The sequence below is a fragment of the Dryobates pubescens genome, chromosome Z, assembly GCF_014839835.1.
Source record: "Dryobates pubescens isolate bDryPub1 chromosome Z, bDryPub1.pri, whole genome shotgun sequence".
NCBI classification, from domain to species: Eukaryota; Metazoa; Chordata; class Aves; order Piciformes; family Picidae; genus Dryobates; species Dryobates pubescens.
This window is the reverse complement of record NC_071657.1, coordinates 92,831,401-92,852,823: the sequence shown is the minus strand read 5'-3', so window position 1 is coordinate 92,852,823 and position 21,423 is coordinate 92,831,401. Positions and strand designations below refer to the sequence as shown.

Sequence of the window (21,423 nt, the reverse complement as noted above, 5' to 3'; positions counted from 1 at the left end):
CAAGGCCTTTGACACCGTCCCCCACAGTAAACTGCTGGCTAAGCTGTCAGCTCGTGGCTTGGACCACAACACTCTGTGCTGGGTTAGGAACTGGCTGGAGGGCCGAGCCCAGAGAGTGGTGGTGAATGGTGCCACATCCGGCTGGCGGCCAGTCACCAGTGGCATCCCCCAGGGATCAGTGCTGGGCCCCATCCTCTTTAACATCTTCATTGATGATCTGGATGAGGGGGTTGAGTCAGTCATCAGCAAGTTTGCAGATGACACCAAGTTGGGAACAGATGTTAGTCAGTTAGAGGGTAGAAAGGCTCTGCAGAGGGACCTCGACTGACTGGACAGATGGGCAGAGTCCAATGGGATGGCATTTAATAAGTCCAAGTGCCGGGTGCTGCACTTTGGCCACGGCAACCCCATGCAGAGCTACAGGCTGGGGTCAGAGTGGCTGGAGAGCTGCCAAACAGAGCGGGACCTGGGGGTGCTGATTGACACCCGCCTAAACATGAGCCAGCAGTGTGCCCAGGTGGCCAAGAGGGCCAATGGCATCCTGGCCTGTATTAGGAATAGTGTGGCCAGCAGGAGCAGGGAGGTCATTGTGCCCCTGTACTCTGCATTGGTTAGGCCACATCTTGAGTACTGTGTCCAGTTCTGGGCCCCTCAGTTTAGGAAGGACATCGAGACACTTGAACGTGTCCAGAGAAGGGCAACAAGGCTGGTGAGAGGCCTTGAGCACAAGCCCTATGAGGAGAGGCTGAGGGAGCTGGGGTTGTTTAGCCTGGAGAAGAGAAGGATCAGAGGTGACCTCATTGCCCTCTACAACTACCTGAAAGATGGTTGTAGACAGGAGGGGGTTGGTCTCTTCTCCCAGGCAACCAGCACCAGAACAAGGGGACACAGTCTCAAGCTGTGCCAGGGGAGGTTCAGACTCAAGGTGAGGAAAAAGTTCTTCACTGAGCGAGTCATTCGTCATTGGAATGGGCTGCCCAGGGAGGTGGTGGAGTCGCCATCCCTGGAGGTGTTCAAGGGGAGATTGGACGTGGCACTTGGTGCCATGATCTAGTTGTGAGGTCTGTTGGAACAGGTTGGACTTGATGATCCTTGGGGTCTCTTCCAACCTTAGTTACTGTGATACTGTGATACGTGTGTGTGTGTATATATGAGTTACTTATTTATTTGTTTACTTACTTATATGCTTATTTGCCTTTTAAATCTCTCTCCTGACAGTGTTCTGTCAGGACAAGATTCACTCCTCATCCAAACCCATAAAAAAGTCTCTATACAGCAAACCAATGCACAGATAGATTACTGTGCATTTTTACAATTTACTTGTTCCAGGAGCCATTCAATTCCATTTACCAATCCAGATAAAGTTGCAGCTACAGTGTCCTGTACCTGTGGGGAAAAAAAAATTAAAAAATCAACAGACTTAATGTATAAGAGATAATAGGTAACCATATTTAACAGCATTTTAGCATGATTCCATGTCTAGCATCAAAGTAAAAAATATTTATCCCAAATCTAATTTTTTTATCACTGATCTAAAGTCCCATACACAGTGAAAGGTTTCTTAAGAGTAAGATACAAAAAGAAAACACTGCTCTTTAGAAAGTGGATTATAAGACCCATTAGGAAAGCCTTGCATTTTTAGTATCAAGGTGAATTTTAATGCAACTGTTCCATCAACTTTTCTGCAACGTTGTACTTTATTGATGAGAAACTACTTGGAAAATCTTCTTGTAAATGCTGCTAGGTTTAAGATTCAATGCAGATTTTAAAATGTATTAAAAAGTGGCTGATGTAAGTGGTATGGTTTTTTAAAAGCCTGTAAACATTTTCCTTATGGAAACAAAGGAATTATCTCAAATCAGAATACTGTTTTTCTGATTATTCCTCTTCATCTACGTAACACTACATAACACCACCAAAAATAAATTACATGTGGCTAAGCCATACTGATGTAAACTGTGCTGGCCAAGCATAAAGAACAGGTTCAGGACCTCACATGCTAGGTAAAAAACTGATTTATCAAAAGTTTGATGTATCATGTGAAGCAAATGACAGTCAACAGTCTCCTGACTGAAATGGCCGAAAAATCTACCTTGTGCCTAAGACCTTAGGCCATGACTTGTGAAATTCAGATTTAAATTCACCAAAGCTTCCTTATTCCCTTAAGAACAACACTGCATCCTTGATTACACTGTGTGTCCATACGATATTTCCTATCTGCTCCTGAGCAAGTCACTTAGCTTCCCTTGTGTTCAGATGCTTCATCACCAAGGATCAGAAAACCAAAATTCTTCATTTAAGTGGAGAGTTTATGTATTAGTGTTGAAAGCTGCACATTTATTTACACAGGTGCTGTTCAGGAACTACTAGAAGCATAAATTTAATTTAAGCCACAGAGAAATATATAATAGAAGTTTAAAAGCAAGTACCATCCAGGGCTGATGTACCAGATTCAGCTGCAACTGATGTGCCACGTAAACACATGGAATTCTTTTCACATCAGTGTGAGAGACACAAGACAAAACTAGCAGAGGTCTGTTTGCAGGTCCAAGGGCTGGATCAATCATTGCCAAAATGCGAGCCAGTTCTTCTTGACGATCATGCTCTAAGAAACAATTTTAAAGTACATGCAAATGCCACGGAGAACCAGAGGGCAGGGGTAGGGGAGTGGGCATGTTGACTTTTCAAAGATTTAAGATTTCAGAGGTCAGGGAACAGAGGGCTGGAAGACACATGGCCATACTATCTAGTTCTGCTTATCGTAAGACTGTAAAATCCACGCTCATGTCACAAAGATGTTCACATCACACTTAGATGATATTTTAAGATCTCCATAGACTCTACAAGCAGCCTTTTCTAGTCCTTAACATCAGAGCACTTTGGGACTACTTAACAGAGATCACAGATGCAAGAAACCATTAAGACACACTCACAACACTGCAGAGGCTACTGACCGTATTTTTCTCCTTAGTATATTCCTTCTCATTTTTTTACACATTTTTTCTGAGCTAGCATTTTCCCCCATTTAAAACTGATGAATGTGAAGGTAATTATCCTAATAGATATTTGGATTGTACTCTCATAGGATTATCCTGATTCAAACTGATTGCATCTTTCACTGCAGTTTTCCTGGTGAAGGTTTTGTCTCCGGGCTGTGACACCAACAGTGCATTTCAGGCTTCTTCTCCTACCCATGCCCAGGGGGTTGGGATTTTTGTTTGTTTGTTATTTAATCCAGACTCTTTCCAACATGTAGCTTAGATGGTAACCGTACCAGTATCCATCATAAATGAAAGAAGGCACCATAAACCCCCTCAAAGAAATATGAAGCAGCATGCCTAGGATATGGAGCCTCTTTGGGTAAGTCATGAAGAAATAGCACTAATAAAAGCACATTTTTGAACAGTCTTGCCTATTCTTTGCAACTTTCATGACAGTCCAACCATTCACAAAATATGAATAAAGACAAACCTCTTACTTTTATGGGATTCTGCATTAGCAACATAAATGAATCCATCAACTACTTCGCACACCTTTTTCACTTGATCTATTACAGTGTAGTGTGTGGGTTGCTGATTCCCTTGGTTCTCTTGGTAGAACATCTTATTCACAGCAACAGCTTGCTCTTGCCTTGCTCTTCTTCTTTCTGCACTGAAAAGTATTTCAACATTTAGGTATCAACGTATCAGCAGTTGAGAATGCAATAATTCAGTTTTAGAGGGGGAAGGGGAGGAGGGGGGGAGAGAAAGAAAGAGACAAAGAAATTACATGTATTGAAGCTTCAGTTTCTAATGGATATCCATTCATGCAAGTATACACGTAACAAAAACAAGAGGAAAAGGTCAAAACTGGTTCCCCGTTGGTGTTTGCATTTTTTTTGGCTTTCTTCTTGTGTTTTGTTGGGTTTTTGTTGTTGATAATGTTTTCTTTGTTGTGGTTTGGGTTGTTTTGGTTGTTTTTTTTTGTGTGTGGAGAACAAATCACACAATCACAGAAAACATCCAGTTGGGAGAGAACTCAAAAGATCATCCAGTCCCACCTTTGACCCAGCACTGAAGGGTCAACACTAGAACTTGTCCCTAAGCACCAGCTTCACATGCTGCTTAAACACCTTCAGGGACCGTGACTCCACCAATGCCCTGGGCAGACCATTTCAGTGTTTGATAAACCCCTCTGTGACAAAGTATTTCCTAGCATCCAGCATGGACCTACCCTGACGCAGCTTGAAAACATTTCCTCTAGTCCTGCCACTTGCCACCAAGGAGAGGCTGCCCCCTCCTTATTCCAACCTCCATTCAGGTAGTTGCAGAGTCATGAGGTCTCCCCTCAGCCTCCTCTTCTCCAGACTAAATAACCCCAGCTCCCTCAGACACTCCTCATAGGCCATGTGCTCCAGAACCTTCACAAGCCTTACTGCCCTTCTCTGAACACACTCCAGAAGCTCAATGTCCCTCTTGCAGTGAGGGCCCAGAACTGAACACAATACTCAAGGTTTGGCCTCACCAGTGCTGAGTACAGAGGTGCAGCCTCACCAGAGCTGAGTACAGGTATGGATATCACCTCACTGTTCCTGCTGGCCACAGTGTTTCTAATACAAGCCAGGATGCCATTGGCTTTCTTCACCACCTGGGCACACTACTGACTCATAATCAACAGTCAACCACAACCCCCAGATCCCTCTCCAAGTCCCAGCTTTCCAACACCACATCCCCAAGTCTGTACCTTACCATGGGGTTCTTGTGACCCAGGTGGAGGACCTGACACTTGGCCTTGTTAAATTTCATACAGTTAGCCTTGGCCTATCAGTCTAACCTGTCCACTGGTCTTACCTGGTAGTTGAGTACAATGTCAGAATATTGAATTTTTGATTATTATTAAACTGGAAACTGACTCCTGATCCAATTCCTACGTGGAAAAAAGAAATGACACTGTGTAAATTTAATCATAATTTCACTGAAACTATAATGTTATCCCAAATGTTCACTGCATTTATTCTAGGATCTTTTATCATTATGCTACTGCATTTCAAAGACAGGAAAAACATCCCAATGTTTTTTTAAGTGTTCTGTTTATGGTATCAGAAAGCCATTAAAAGAAAAAAAACAAACAGGGTTACCATGAATTTGTCTTTGAGGTAGGCCAGCTACTAGCAGAATATCTGGGCATGTCATCATCTTTTGTACTAAAGAGTCGTCCAGCTCTTCCAAACCTGGTCCAAACATAGCGAAGCGAGGTTCTGCCTGAGCGACCAGCGACTGCAAAAATGAAGTCACAGCCTCGTACCGGGGACGGCTTGATTTCAAATTTCTTCTGTTCTGAGGACAACTATTTTTGTATCTGTGTAAAATAGACACAACTAAAAATTAAACACAAAAGAGGTATTAATCAAACAACATAAACTGATTTAGGTCTCACATTTCTCATGCTATGCTAATGGTACAATTAAGCACAGGTCAAAAATTACAAAGCTACAATCTGATGGCTTCAAACACCAGTATAAATTCCTTTCAAGTACTGACTTTTTGGACCTCAGAACACCTCTATCCATGGATCCTGTAGCTGACTTTAAAAAATAAAATTAAAAACTCCTCCACCCTCACTGAACACACATTTATTAATAAAGTAGCATCGTATCTGGTTAAGTCACATATGACATGAAAAATTTAAGACTTCTGAGTGCATTTCAAACTTTGACTGCTTATGTGTTTAACTATGGAACACCTTAACTCCACCTGAAATGGACCATCTTCCCTATACACAGAGAATATATGTTGTGAACAGAGACAGGTGTTACCTCCAAGATCACGTGCTCATGTGATGCAGAAAGGAGGAGATATGAAAAGACATTGGTGATTAAGGGAAAGAAGTAACAGCCATAGAAATGACAGACATTCTAGAGAAACAGCTTCAGTCTTTGCTTCTGTGGTCATGGTGGACAGCTTCTAGACATGATTTCAGGGAAACATTAAATATGTGCTCCTCTACGCAGAAACTGAAAGACTCCAGTTGAGATCAGCAAAACCATTAAGTGCTCACAGATACAACAGAAATCAGTGACAGACAGTATCAAATAGGAAATGCTCTGAAGTATTCAGACCTGAAGTGGTTTAAGTACAATGTTCAAAACGAGGAAGACAATTTGCACTTCAAATTGTGGGTGTGTCTTCCACATCCGTAAAGGGAGGATAAAGGGCACACACAGGAGTTTGTGCACTTATCATGAAGCAGATTCATTAAATCACCTTCTGTGAATTTAACTGTGAACTTAAAAAGAGTTGCAAATTAAATGGATTTGAATGAAAACTAAATAAAAATTCCAATTAATCAGTTGTTTTAGGAGTGCTTCTCAGTCAAACACGTGTTGCTCTGCTTTCCAACTATACTATCTGAAACCACCACCCTTGTTTTAAATGCCTTTGACCATCACAGATAAAGCAGTATCACTTGTTCTGTGTACACTCAAAAAAAACCCTTTCTTTCCTAGGCCTCCCAGGTAAGATGAAAAAACCCAAAGACACATTCCATTTATTGTAGTTTGAAAATGTATTAGTACTTTTATTAAGGTAAGAAATTCTTTGTTCATTGTGCTGAGAGCAAAGGACACATTTTCACCAAGATCATCAGTATGCAGAGATTATCGTATTTCTGTGGAACAGGAGCAGTGCAGTTTACAAAAACCTTCAACTGGTAATAATAGTTCTTACTTTTAAAAAATGTTTTACATTATCATTGAATCCAAACAGAAAGGTCTGCCCAAACTGTCAAACAAGAGAAAAAGTGTACTTCAAAAATAAAATAGGTTTGAAACACGCTAAAATGTAAGCAGCAGCTTACAGCAGTTACTGCTATAAACATGAAACATGCCTGCAGGGTGAATATTAATGCTGAACAGGCTGTCAGTTGTGGAAGAGAATATGAATATACTTACATTGCCATGTAATCATACAGCTCATTATCGCTGACCTCTGAAAAGCCTTTATTAAGTATCTCCGCATCTGGGAGTGATTTCCAGTCAATGGACGTCCAAAAGGGGAGATCCCTCACGAGAAAATACCTCCACAACAACCGATCTTGTACAGCTGCCCTCCAATAAAAATTCGTACTTCCCAAATGGCACAAATCTTGGGGTGACAGGAAGGACATGATATGCAGCTGCACATCAATCTGAAAACGGCCGAGAGCAGAGGTTTAACGATCCGGGAACTGGGCAGTGAAGATGCAAGCAGCGGGATCCCCGAGCTCCTTCCCCCGCCGCCGCCCACCCTCCCGGCGACAGGGCCGCACGCACCGGCAGCATCTGCAGGGTGATCATTTCCTCCGCGTCCTCTGGGAGCGCTGAAGGCGGGCGATCTGCAAACGTGGCGGTGGCACCACGTTCGCGGGGCCCCCGCATCCAGCGCTCCCGGAGAGAGCGGAGGCGACCCAGCACCGCGGCCTCCAAACCGCCCCGCTCCTCCGCGCCGCCGGCCGACATGTCGTTGAGCCCCGTGGCCGCTTCTCGCACCCAGTGCGCCGGCGCCGGTAGAAGAGGCTGGGCGGAGAGAAAGCCAAGTCATCCCTGCGTGTGAACCAGGTGGGGTTTATTATAAACGCTTTAGACTTCGAACCCGTCTTCTGAGTGCTCTTTGAATGCAAATCCTTTTGTAAGAAGACTGAAGCAAATACCATGTCCCTGAGTGTCGTAGGGCACAAGGTTTCTTCCAGAAACTGCCAAAGCAGTGTATTTTATTTGTGGGATTCCACAAAGTGGCACAACATTTGTTTTGCAGTTGTTGTGTTCCACCCTTGGCCTTTTAAGGGTCCCTCACACATAACCACATACTTTGTTAACATGTTTTTGCCCGTTTCTCGGAAATCCAGAGACATGCTCTGTAAAGTGCATCCCAGGTCACTGTTAGAGACAAAATCTATGGTCTCAAGGCTCTCCTCCTCTTCTCCACAGTGCTGCAATCCCCAGTAGCACATTTCTCCACCGTACATCATTGCGAGCAAGTGAGTGTCACTAAATACACCTGCAAAAGTAATTTAGATCAAGTACTTTATTAGTTCTAAGCAAGTACACGGCTTATTAAACATGTTTGGTTTTTTTCAGTGATACTGGGGAAACAAATCCCAACAGCCAGTGCAAACCTAGTGAAGTGTCCAAACCCCAAATTTTAACTGTAAGATAACTGATACCACCCAGAAGAGAACCTGGATCAAGGCCTTCCTCATTACTCTATTCACCTTGCCTCTCCATAATGCTACAGGCTTTAACACTGCCACATAAAAATTATTCTGATATGCATGTATCTGTACGTGTATGCCTATTTATCTTCGATAATTTCAGTATTTCTCTACAATCCATTGAGTGCAGGCATGATTAAGCATATTTATTTCAGAACACTTCTGTGCCTCCCAGAATTTAGGCCCGGAAAACAATGCTGCTTCAGTATCATCTGAAGTTAACCAGCAGCAGTTTTAGTATTTGAATAGAAAGACACGTATGCGTGGTCACTGATAACAAATCAAGTAAGGTCCTGTTGAATCATTCTACAAATCAGCTCTTGAACTTAGCTTTGCATTGTGGAGCTGAACTGGTGCAAAAAGCACATTCAGATTAAATTAAGCAAGAAGGTGATCAATACAGAGCAAAGCTGGTTTTCAGTGTGTACAGCATGGACATCACATCATCAGCACTAGTTTAAAAATCCCAGCCTACTGCAACACTTTACCTGTGTCACACTGACGCAGCTTTAGATTTTCATGTAAGTATACCACAGCAAAGCAGCTTACAGAAAGCTACATAAAGTGTAGACAAAATAAAAGTTTGGCAAATATAAGCAATTCTGCTTATTCTGATTATGTCTCATCTTTTTTAGTTATTGTTATTCTAAAATGTGACAGGTTTTGAATACAAATGAAGTCATATAAAAATAATCAATAATCCCATAAATCAAAGCAGTTAAAAGGAGTGGGTTGTAGGGGTTTTGGAATTGTTATCTCTTTACCTTCACTGAGTAATCTAGCTGTGTCTTTATCATGAAGTGAGACATCTTCATTTAGCTGAATAGGGCATCTAAAGCTAAGCATCTTCATCAAGTAATGAACGCCATCATTAAGACACTGAACAGTTAAAAAAGAAGGGGGGAAAAAAGACCTTTTAGTTCAGCTCAGAGCAATTTAATGACAGTCAGAAATAGCTCTTGCAATGAATCTCCCAAAACCCTATTTAAAACAAAGAAAAAAAAAATTTGTACCTTGAAAGTGAGGTGTAACCTTAGAACTGTATTTTCATGCACAGAGAACTTTTTTATTCCCTTTACCTTTTTAAATATGGTAACATTTTCTCGTAGCCACTCACTCCTTTCTTTTGCTGTATGACAATACATGTAAAGCAGGGCTCCTTTTCTCCAGTAAAGACATTCTAACAACTCTGCACCGAGGATACTGATGGGCTGAAATAAAATCCAAAAGCAAACCATCTGAACTACTCCTATACACATGTATGCGAAGAGTGTTATTATACTGTCTTTAACTGTAGAAGCTGTACTTAACAGCCACAAACTTAATAATTCAGATTTAAATTGCCAAAAGGACATGGAATGACAAAAAGATAGCAAGGATAATACTGAGCACGCAACAAGCTATTTGAAAAAATATTTTCAAGAATCATTATTTAAATACAACTAAGACCTGAAAAACTTCCAAAAGATTTCGAGTATATAAATGCTAGTGTCTGGGAGTTTGTGGGTGTGTGGTTTTTAGTTTGTTTTTTTAATAACTAAGTAATTAATTCTTTGGCTGAATAATGCAAGTACTCACTTCTTCTTTTATGTTGCATTCCCTCACTAGGTCTTCTGGTTCTGAAAGGGTGTAAGTAAGTTCCTTCACTTTCTGCAAGGAAGATTCTTCTGGAAAATCTTCATCCACAAGCTGATTTTCCTCAAAATATGTAATGTCTAAGACAGCCTATGAAGATACACAATGTAAAAGTGCTACCAGCAAAATAATCAATTAGCGGTGCACAGTATACACAAACTTATTACAGCTTACACAACAATTTCAAGGTATTCTTTGCCATTTAGTTTACAAAAGCTGCAAATTCAAGGTGTTCCAATTGCAGACAGTGAATGCACACTCAAAACCGTTTCTGTCCTTACAGCAGCTGCACAATTCTAAATCATCTTCTAATCCAGGTAAGCACAGCCCTGTACTTCACTAACGTTCAGTACATACACACAAACTATCAGATCTCTTTTCTGCCATACTTTTCCATACACCAAACTCTCTCCCATACCCTTGGCATAGCGTGTTTTCTTGCTTTAAATACACTACCTGTGTATACTGCTGCAAAAGCATGGAAGGATGTCCTTTCCCATTGTTACACAAGTCCTTCAATTTGTCCAGAGTAGCTGAGCCCTTTGCTAAGAAGACATCTGAAGGAAGAACATAACGTTTCCTTAACACTGAAAAGCACCCATCAACAGCCTTAGTTCTTTCTCACTACATGTGGTTTTATCCGCCTTTTCAGTATCTACAAGAGCAGCCGAGTAAGGCAACATCTAAAGTGGCCGGTTGTCCCCTTAGACTACACCTTTCAAGCCAAAATCAAAGACTTTTCGCTGTTGTGCTCTGTTTCAAAATACATAATACATTTGCAAATACGTCATATAACAACAACAGAACTTGCTAACACGCAGGGAGGCATTCTGGGGCTCTGCCGCTCTGCTCCACATAAAAGTCTCCGGACGGAGCCTCTAGACGGAGGCCTGGCCCAGCACCAGCTCCTGGGGAGATTCTGTTCAGAGGACCAAGAAGCAGATGAACAATTGCCACGCCGCCGAGGGCCTACTGCCCCAGGTTCCCTACAGCAGCGCTGCATAATGCCGCACGGCGCGACGGCATCAGAGGGCGGAGCGGCACACGGGAACGCCGGGCAGGGCCCAGCCCCGTCCCCTCCCTCCTGCAGCTTCTCACCGTCACCGCCCGCTCCCCTGTGCGCCGCCAGCCGCCGCCCAAGGGTCGCCAGCCGCCGCTGCAGCGGGAACACCGCACCCTTGGTCTCGACAGCTCCAGCTTCCGCCATTGCCGGCCCGAGGCAGCGTGACTGGAGGGGCCAGCCCGTGGCGCCGGCTGCTGGGCAGGGCCGCTGCGGCGAGGAGAGGCGCGCAGGCGCAGCAGCCAGGAGCCGGGGGGGCGCAGGCACTGCGGCTTCTTGTGGGCGTGCGGCGCCTGCGCCGCCTGGACGGATGGGAGGGTATAGTAGCGCGGCGGAGGTGCTGCATAAGGCCGCATGTGGTGGTAGGACCACGCCGGTATGCTGCGGGTTGGGTTTGTCACCTCAACAGCGGTTTTGTAGGTCCCCAGGCCGAGACAGCAGGAAGACCAGGACGCCTTAGGCCTTCCTCGGTATTACTGCAGGCTGCGCGGACCGGCAGTGAGACGGCAGCCGGGACTGCTGGGCAAGCCTAGTGTACCCTCAGGGCTGGAACTTCAGCTTTAATTCTTTGTGACTTTAAAGCCCTTCTATGACAAACATACACAGCTTCTGCAGATCTGTGTCAGGGTCCCCAGAGAGAGTCCGTTGCGTGTCTGTATGTTGTCTGCATCAAATACTGCAGCCTCAGGGTGAAGTAGATGTACGTAAGTGAATGGAAATGAATGCTGAAAGTGGAGATTTTAAGACAAACTATTTTCTTAAATTTATCTTCACTGGGGGTGTTTAATTGCATTTTGGTACTGGCATTTTTGCACTTGCAGAAGTGTAACTCTGAAAGTATGGTTAAATCGTTGAAACTGCAGTCTATCTGGTAAGCAAGACCTGAAAGGGACCTTCCTGTTGAGGTTCCAATGTATGCCCAAACTGTCCATTAATTGTTGCATCACCTTCTTCCCATTTTTTTTCCGTTCTTAGCCCATCAGTTCCTGCATACCCCGATAAGAGTTTCCCATTTGCTAACCTTTGGCTGTGAACTGGAATGTGAACAGATTTATTTACAGCCAGAGCCTCGCTGTCTTCACTGTAAGCCTTTCGTGGTGCAGCAGGTTTCAGAAAAAGAAAGGCCTGCTCTGCACATGTGGGGGGGACACTCTTCCTTGCTCCCGGATGTTAACAGGTTAGATCAGGGTGACTGTCAGCCCCAACAGCTGGAGCACAGAACAACACCCCCCTGCCCCAGCCCTCTGCAGTGATTAATCCCCACTAAAGCCATGGGCAGGTGCCTGCAGCTCTGCAAGTGGCAGCAGAGCATCCACACACCTGGCACACCGAACAGCTCAGCCAGCTACAGGGAAAGAAATTCTGCATCTAACTGCACCTTGCTTTGCTACTGATGCGATAATGAGAGCCAAAACAGCACAACATGAGCAGCAGCAGAGTGCTCTGCTGATCAGCTTCTTGGACCTCTGTGCTAACCTGCTCATTGAGCTGATGGCTCTTCATTCCTCCCTTTTTACTGTTACAGGCAGGTCAGGTGTGAGTTTCTTCTGTAGAGACATCTGTTACACTGGTAGAGGAGTACAGGGGACGCAGCATACAGGTGGCTGCAGCAAGCCTCAGCACTGAGACATCTGGAGCCAGCACAGCAGGAGCTCTTTGCAAGCCAGAATAAAAACTTCTTTGCCTTTGTTTTTCTAGGGCTCCTGTTGGTACTTTTGCCCCAGGTGAAAGAGCCCCTGATACCCCTATTGCTGGTCAAGGCAGTGTAAGATAACGTGAAGACATCCACCACTAGTGCTGTGGCTGCCACTGCTTGAATGCACACCGGCCAGACTTGGCTTACCAGATCTAGTAACTTTGATAAGTATGCTACTGTCTTACGTGACCCTCCCCATTCTTGAGTCAGCACTCCATAAGCCACCCCTCCATGTTAACAAGAAGTTGGAACGGCCTACTCAGCTCAACACTGGAGCAGTAGTCAGAGCCTTTTTAGTTGTTTCAGATTTCTCCTTGTCTTCCACTGTCCAAATGAAGTTACCATCTTCTACTAATTTTTCATATAAAATCTTAACTGACTATATCCCTTGATCCATAATCTACAACATCCTAATAATAATCTTCTGATTCATCTTTTTGTTTTGGGGGCTAGAAGAGATACAATCCCCTTTACTCTTTCGAGATCTATCTTCCTAGCTTCATTACTTAACCATCGTCCTAAATATTTATCCTCAGGTTCCACAAATTGTAATTTACTTTTAGATATTCTTAATCCCAAATTTCCTAGGAAATTCAAGAGGTTTATGGCAGTCCTTCTAACTTCAGTTGCCCCTTCTCCTGAGATTAATGTTGTGTGATTAAAACATTCTTTTCCCGTGGAAATTACAATAGTTATTTTTCAAAGTTTTGACCAAATAAATTTGGAGGTTCTGTAAAACCTAGGGGTCATCTTGTCCACCTCAATTGTTGCTTTCTCCTGGTGACTGGATCTTCCCATTCAAAGGCAAAGATAATTACTGGGACTTTAAACCTTTCTCCTTTTGCCCCTAAAACTTTTACAGTATTTTTACTCTCCACACACCCTTCAGGAGCCTTGATAACACAAGTACATTCAGCTCCTGTATCTACTAAAAGTTTTTAAATTTCTTCCTGGGGTCCTACTTTTATAAAGTGGCTTCTCTCTCTTCCCCTCCTATGCTTGCTTGGCACATGAATGCATGCAAAGCTTAATAAAATGGTCCAGGAAAGGGAAGGGAGAAACCCACCCCAAAAAACCCCAGGCAGTTGCTTTTGAAAGGTAATGCCTGCAATCCCAGGCAGTGCAGAACTCAGCTTCCAGAATCACTTCTCTGCTCCTTCTTTATATAAGCTAATTATATCTTCCTCAAAAACCTTAAGATCTCTCTTCCTTCGTGGGCAATCTCATTTAAAATGCCCAGCATTCCCACAATAGTAACATTCGGTACCCTTACTTCCAGCTTGAGCATTCCCTTGGTCCTGGTGAGGCCTAGGGGTTTTAATTTTGGCCTTCGCTTTTGTTTTTTCCCTCATCTCTACACATGTCAAATGCCTTATTTGTATTTAGCCCCCTGGGTGCTGCTTAATCAGGGTGTGATTCATTTTGGTCACCTGGAGGCCCCTGCTGATTTTCCTTTTCCCAAATCCTCATTCCTGCTGTCCTAATAAATTGTCTGGTCTAATTTTCTCTCTAGCCCCTTCCTCTATACAATAATTTATCACTTTTGCCTTATCCCATGTATTAGGATTATCCCTCCAACACGCTAATTGTAACCCCAGTGGACTGTCGGGGGGTATATTCCTGGGTACCCTGTTGCTCCCATTTTTCCTGGGGCTGGTCTGCCTACCCGACCCCCACCCCATTTCCATCACCGACTGCTTTGTCCCTTCACTAGCCAAGTCCTTCGCAGGATACTGGAAACACAGTTAGAAGGACTCTGCACTTGCTTCGTGAATCCAGACTGTCCAGTCCACATCTCACACACAGATTCACCAACCTCAATTCCCACCAAACCAAATAATACTTACAGTCCTGTTCTTAGCCAGATCTTTGTGCACAAGAAATACAGACATCTGTGGCAGCTGGGAGCTCCTTGCCTTGCAAGCACCCCATCAAGTCTCCTCCTAAACACCTCCAGTGATGGCCATTCCACCACCTCCCAGGGCAGCCCATGGGCAATCACTCTCTTTGTGTAGAATTTCTTCCTAGCATCCAGTCTGAACCTCCCCTGGTGCAGCTTGAGACTGTGTCTTCTTGTTCTGGTGCTGGTTGCCTGGGAGAAGAGACCAGCCCCCACCTGGCTACAGCCTCCCTTCAGGTAGTTGTAGAGAGCAATAAGGTCTCCCCTGAGCCTCCTCTTCTTCCGGCTAAGCAGCCCCAGCTCCCTCAGCCTCTCCCTGTAGGGCTCGTGTTCCAAATCCCTCCCCAGCTTTGTTGCCCTTCTCTGATATGTTCCAGCAAGTCAACATCTTTCCTAAATTGAGGGGCCCAGAACTGGACACAGGACTCAAGGTGTGGCCTAAGCAGTGCTGAGTACAGGGGCAGAATGACCTCTCTGCTCCTGCTGGCCACACTGTTCCTGATACAGTCCACAGCCCCAGGTCTCTCAACCTTTTCTCATAAGGCAATGCTCCAGTCCCTTAATCATCCTTGTAGCCCTCTGTTGGACTCTCTCAAGTAGATCAATGTCCCTCTTAAACTGGGGAGCCCAGACCTGGATGCAGTATTCTAGGTGGGCCTCACTAGGGCAGAGTAGAGGGGTAGGAGAACCTCCCTGTATCTGCTGGACATACTCTTCTTAATGCACCCCAGGTTACCATTGGCCCTGTTGGCCACAAGGGCACATTGCTGTCCCAGGGATAACTTGTTGTCCACCAGCACTCCCAGGTCCTTCTCCATGAGGCTGCTCTCCAGCAGATCACCTCCTAACCTGTACTGGTGCAGTTTAGTATTCCTTCCCCAGTGCAGGACTCTGCACTTATCCTTGTTGAACCTCATTGTGTTCTTCTTTGCCCAGCTCTCCAGTCCAGGTATCGCTGAATGGCCACAGAGCCTTCAGGTGTCTCAGCCAATCTTCCCAGTGTGGTATCATCAGCAAAATTGCTGAGCAGACACTCTGCCCCCTCGTCAATGTCATTGGTGAAGATACTGAAAAGGACTGGACCCAGCACTGATCCCTGGGGGACTCCACTAGTTGCAGCTCTCCAGCTGGACTTGGCACCATTGACTACCATTCTTTGGACTCTATTTTGTAACCAGTTCCTAATCCATCTCACTGTCTGTTCTTCTATCCCACACTTCCTGAACTTACTCACAAGGATATTATGGGAGATAGTGTCAAAAGCCTTACTAAGGTCAAGGTAGACTACATCCACTGGTCTCCCTGCATCTACCCAGTTACAACATCATAGAAGGCTATCAGATTAGTAGAGTATGATTTCCCCTTGGTAAATCCATGCTGACTACTCCTGATCATCATGTTCTCTTCCATGAGTCACTCCATCAATTTTCCAGGGATGGAGGTGAGGCTGACTGGTCTGTAGTTTCCTGGAGCCTCTTTCTTGCCCTTTTTGAAGACTGGAGTGACGTTGGCTTTCCTCCAGTCCTCAGGCACCTTTCCTGTCTGCCAGGATTTTGCAAAAATGATGAAGAGTGGTAGAGTGACAACATCAGCCAGCTCTCTCAGCACTCTTGGGTGCATCTCATCAGGCCCCATGGACTTGTGAATATTCAATTTGTGTAACTGATCCCTAACCCAGTCTTCACTGACTAGTGGAGAATCTTCCCTCCTCCTTCATGATTGACTCTTCCCCATCCTTCATGGCTGACTTCTGGACAATAAAGAAGTAATACCATTTAGTCAGAGAAATGACCAGACTCATGTCCCTGGCAGCATGCTCCTACCTTTAATTGTATTAATGCTAAAGTCACATGATGGCTTGCTTATCTGACTGAATGTTGCTCTTTTTTTCCACAGACCTAGTCTGCAATTGGATCACCAAGCTGATCTCAATGGCTATAAACCAAGTCTGTAACTACCTTCTGAAACTATAGTGTGTAATCTGCTCTCAGAGAACCTTCATCTTGCTTTTAGTAAAGGTTTTGCCACTGTAAAATGTTATTCCCTGGGATGATAGCAAAATTAAATCTACTAATTGGTGTTTTGTATTAATCTACGTAGCGCTTAGCATTACAGCTCTTCTAGTTCTAGTTGACTTTCTCAGGAGAAAAACAAAGCAAAACATATTCCTGAAAGAATCATGGGATTGATAAGAAGCAACATGTACTTGAGAATGCAAGACAGAGGTGTCACACCTTAGCTTGGCAAACATTTGCCTTGGAAGATTAGTAGTTCAAACAGCTCCTCTGCCCTTTTTTTCCCCCTCTTTATGGTGCTGCCTTTTAAGTTGTGCTCATGTAATTGTATCTTTCAGATGGACATGACTGGTAAGCTTACCTGTGTTACAGGCCTCCCCACCTCTTTTCCTGTACTACAGTTGAATGTTCAACCATGCAAATAAATGTGCTGTCCTAACTAGGGAAAGAAGTCAGTGTTTCTTATATTCTAAGTGTGGAGTAGAATGTGGAAGTACCTCTGGTGTTCTGGTAGGCTTGCTGAAAATCTGTTGCCTGGGAGTGTGAAAGTGAGAGGGTACACTTTTAAACCTGTGATCAGCCAAATACCCTGTCTTTCAAAGGCATGAGAAAATAAATATAAGCTACTGATTTTGAAAACTTATTCCAGTCTTTCTACTTACCATTGTTACGAAGGGATCTCTATGCCAAACTTGCTACAAAAGCAGCACTTCTCTGGGCCTTCTAGTCTTCGGTGAGGATAGGCGTTGATGCTGGAGGAGGACAAATGTCAAACGAAGCTCTGAATTCAGCAGTAAGCCACAAGGTGTCACCAGTGCGCTCAGTAGAGTCCAGCTTTAATCGGCTCTTTCATGGTAGGGATGTCTGAAATGACTGTTTCCTGAAACTCTGCAAAGCCCCAAAAGCACAATATGGAAGTCTTCAGTAAGTTGTTAGAATATGGCTTCAAACTGGCCCCCAAAATAAACCATATAGATCTTTGACGAGATGTTTGGATCTGATGAAATTGAGAGCAAGAGGCCTGAGAGCTCTGCAACAAGCTGCTTAAGCTTAGCAGTCTTCCAAGCTCCTTTGAATGTGTATTTGTAGAAACAGGTTTAAAATTAAACAGGTGTACTTTACCAAAACCAGGGGAGTCCTGATAGTCTGATATTCTGAAACTAACTGATTCTAAGAAGCCTTTGAAGAGATGAATGAGTGAGCTGTATGTTCATTTTAAATCCCCTTTAAATAAATTAACAGCAAAAATTTCAGATTTTGCCAGATTTCACTTTTGTGTGAAAGTTAATTAAACTTCCTTCCACGTCCATCTATCTGATTGTGACTGAGAAACAAAATGTCACAGGAAATGACTGCTTTTCCTATTGGATGTGTAATGTTTGGACTATTGGCAATATTAATTTGTCATCTATAAGTTGCCCACTGTAGGGCACTGTAGAGAATGAATTTACACTTGGTTTTGTCAGCACATGCTGGGAACTGGCACCCTGGTCTGCAGCTGATAAAATAACTACAAAGGCACTCATGAATTTGCATGCAATCTTGTATCCAAGAAATGGTGCTTGACAATTATGCTCCACACCCTTAAAATGGTTGGCAAAGCCCAAACTTAAAAAAGGAAGTGCAGTTACAGGCGAAACTTTTGAACCAGACAGGTGTTTTTCTTGATTTCCAGCTCTTGTGGCTGTCCTGTGGTCTTACTGTACAGCACTAGCCACAGTGAGGTTTGGGGGGGGTGTGTGTGGGGTGTGTGTGCGAGAGCTTTTTACTGCATTAAATGTCTGCCACCAAAGTTTTGCATTATTGTGTTAAGGCTCTATGTTTGTTCTTCTAAGTTCTGCATCAAAAACAAGAAAAAATATTTTTTCACTGCTGGTTTTATAAAGGCCTCCTAGATTCTGAGTTTAAACTATACTCAGTTGCTGATGAGGTTTGTTCACAAGTACCCTGCGTGGCTTACCTATATAACTTTGCATTGCAGAGTCCGGAAAATCCTGCTCCAGTAGTGCTACCAAACATGAACTGACTTGCAGCGTGACAGCTGCTCAGGGTTCCTGTTCACAGTTTCTGTAGCCCCTTTATTATGTTTACCTTTACTCTTACAACACTGTTCGTGTAGACTGTATAATATCTCCATTATTCCAGCTTGGCAAGAACAGGGAAGAAAACCACTTTCCTGTTTTGTCACATTCTTGCCTGGCAAACAAGAGGTATAAGAGATTAACAGGGTTTTCTGGGTGCGAATTTCAACTAAGCTCCATAAATATCAATACATACAGAACTTGTGCAGCTGATGTCTGCAAAGATCTCTTGAGCAGACATTTTGTTTTCCTTCTGCTGTAATGAAATGATAAGACACCCTTTCTCCAGATCCAGTATGCTGACTGTCACTGTTGAAGGATATTACACTTGAGTAATTTAGGCAGTGTTGATGGCAGTTACTAAATACACAGTTTATGACCATGAATAGAAGGTGTCAAGAATCATGCTGACTGACAGAATTTGTGGTTCTATTTAAAAAAAACAAAACAAAACAAAAAACATTAATGTAAAGTGTTGTATAATTACATCTGGTAAGTACTGGGTCTGGATTGAGGTGCAGCATTTGGAGTGGTTGGAAAGTGGAAAGTTGTATATTTTTAAGACAACCAAACTGAAGTAACTATTTAACTGTTGATTTAACTGCTGGTATTTCAGTGGCTAAATCTCAGTGCTGTCAAGGTTAATAAGTGAATAACTTGCTGCTGTAACTTCAAAACTCCAGTTTTGACCAAGTATAATACATTCAGTGTCTTCTAAGAAGTTCTGCATAGTGGCTTATCTTAGTTTGTAATAGTGATACGATAGTCTGACATGACATAGAAGCTGTTGTATCATTTATATGAAAGCAGGGCATCCTGTCTGAAATATGGGACTGCTATAACAGAAATTAGACTAGTATGAAAGAAACAAACAAAATCTTCACAGATTGTTTTGGTCAGTACAGACATTCTCATCCAGTTAGGGAATTTTATTTTCTTAATTAGTCTTTGTAATTAAAAAAACAAAACAAAACAAAACAAAAAAAGTTCTGTTGTCTGCTCAAGAGGTGCTTCAGGATTAAAGAACTGCTCTTGCCAAAGGATTGTTGATTCATCCTTATTATGTAGCTTCAGGATCCTTTCATAGTTTGATATCCCCTTTGATTTTAAGCTTAGGAATGTGAAAACAGTATCTTGAAAGAGTTAGTTGGCAAAGGGATTCTTCAACAGCTTCATAGCTTGTTCCCTTCAAAAAAGGTGTCTCTGTGAGTCTTTCATTTGCTTTACATCACCATAACTGCCTAGAAGATGGCTTTGGGGTTTGGGTTTCAGGTGGGGGTTTTTTGTTTGTTTTTGTTTTCCAGTTTAATTTTGCCTGTAGTATTTTTATTTATATATGTGTATATATGTGATCTTTCAATTGCCAAACCACTACCTGTTTTTAACATATATGGTTTTCACTAGACCTGTGAATACCCATTTTTCTTTGTAATGACCTTCCTTTCACCTGAACATCATTAAATAAGTTGAATATTTAAGTTCACATGGCTTACTAGTGTACTCCTTGGTGGTGCAGGTAGTAGCCCTTTTGATTTTCCCTGGTTAAATATATTTCCTGCAAATGCTGTGAGTTAATCTTAAAATTGAGCTTGTAATTATTTTTATGTTCTCAACTGGAATATATTTATAATTTTAATATGATATAATTGTATAATTTATAATGCCTTTAGGCCTGTATCATACATTTTATATCCTTCCTTTATTTGTTTTTCCTGTAGTGCTCCATTTGTGCAGGGAGATGTAGATGCCATGGAATAGTCTTTGAATTTTCTTTGATTTTCTATCCCATATCAAGGGAATTACATTAATTTTACTTTTTCCAAAGATGAGTTTCAGGTGGTCTTACAGGATTGATATAAAAAACACTTTAGTATATTGAGTAATACTCAAAACAATTGAAACATTAACCTCTTGTATTAGAACTGGGACCTATTCACATGCTGGAGGTAAGTTTAGGTGTTCTCAGTATCTGAATTTTCTTGCCAAATTCCAATGGATGTGAAAGTAAGGTAAATTGCTACATTTTAATTATCTGACACCTTCATCAAATATAAACAAATTTTAAGAAATTTGTGCAGAAACAAAGTTGTTCATCTCAGAGTTCTAGTTCTTTGCCCTGTATAGGTCAATCAAATATATAAAAAATATCTGCTCACTTTTTGGTTGCTTCTTTGAGAAATACAATTTCGCTGTATTGGAGTGCTGACTTTTAACATCCTATTATGCGTGGTAGTAGTATAAATGAGCTCATGTTATACAGTGTGTGTAATGATTAACCTAGAATTCCTACCTGCTGACTTGGTTTTAGCACTAAGGGCTCAAACCTCTCCCACTACTCTTTTGTCAATGCTGTCGAACTTTGAAAGTTTTTGACTTTAATGCTGGCACTATTAATTTACTTCAGTGAATTAAATAAAAGCATATTAAAATATTCTTGAACATATTAGAGACTTGTATTGTGCTGGTTACTTAGTTGTAGTCCTTGCTCTGTGAAGAGCTTTAAGACATCTTGAAAATTAAGAGAAATTAAGTGATCCACTATCCTCTGTAAACTACGCTAGAACAAATTCTTTCATCTACTCATTGTTGTGTTTGGAGCTTCTCTAAGCCTCTAAAAGGTTTGAAGTCCAAAGCATGCAGATTTTGCAAATTTTTTAAGGAATAATTTTGTGTATAGATAATCTGTAGTACCTGAGAGGGGAAAATTATATCCTCCTAATTTCCTAGTTCAGAAACTGTAGTTTATATAAGTAGGATTACCAGATTTGTATAATCACAAAATCACAGAATGGTTGAGGTTGGAAGGGACC

General features: G+C 42.6%; 2 protein-coding genes across 2 annotated transcripts; both read right to left on the bottom strand.

Moving 5' to 3' along the window:
• Positions 1-1,156: 1,156 nt before the first annotated feature.
• On the bottom strand, positions 1,157-7,608 carry FBXO4 (F-box protein 4). The gene is made up of 7 exons (XM_009906515.2): positions 7,289-7,608; positions 6,929-7,164; positions 5,117-5,337; positions 4,830-4,905; positions 3,479-3,651; positions 2,430-2,605; positions 1,157-1,386 (listed from the first exon to the last, which is right to left on the bottom strand). Exons 1-7 carry the CDS (start codon positions 7,472-7,474, stop codon positions 1,297-1,299), a joined length of 1,158 nt encoding a protein of 385 aa, XP_009904817.1. The 5' UTR covers positions 7,475-7,608; the 3' UTR covers positions 1,157-1,296.
• Positions 7,601-11,123, bottom strand: RIMOC1 (RAB7A interacting MON1-CCZ1 complex subunit 1). Its single transcript, XM_054178645.1, has 6 exons — positions 10,960-11,123; positions 10,318-10,418; positions 9,805-9,951; positions 9,306-9,437; positions 8,991-9,105; positions 7,601-8,012 (listed from the first exon to the last, which is right to left on the bottom strand). The coding sequence occupies exons 1-6, from the start codon at positions 11,066-11,068 to the stop codon at positions 7,726-7,728; spliced, it is 891 nt and encodes a 296-aa protein (XP_054034620.1). The 5' UTR covers positions 11,069-11,123; the 3' UTR covers positions 7,601-7,725.
• Between the last annotated feature and the right edge of the window lie 10,300 nt (positions 11,124-21,423).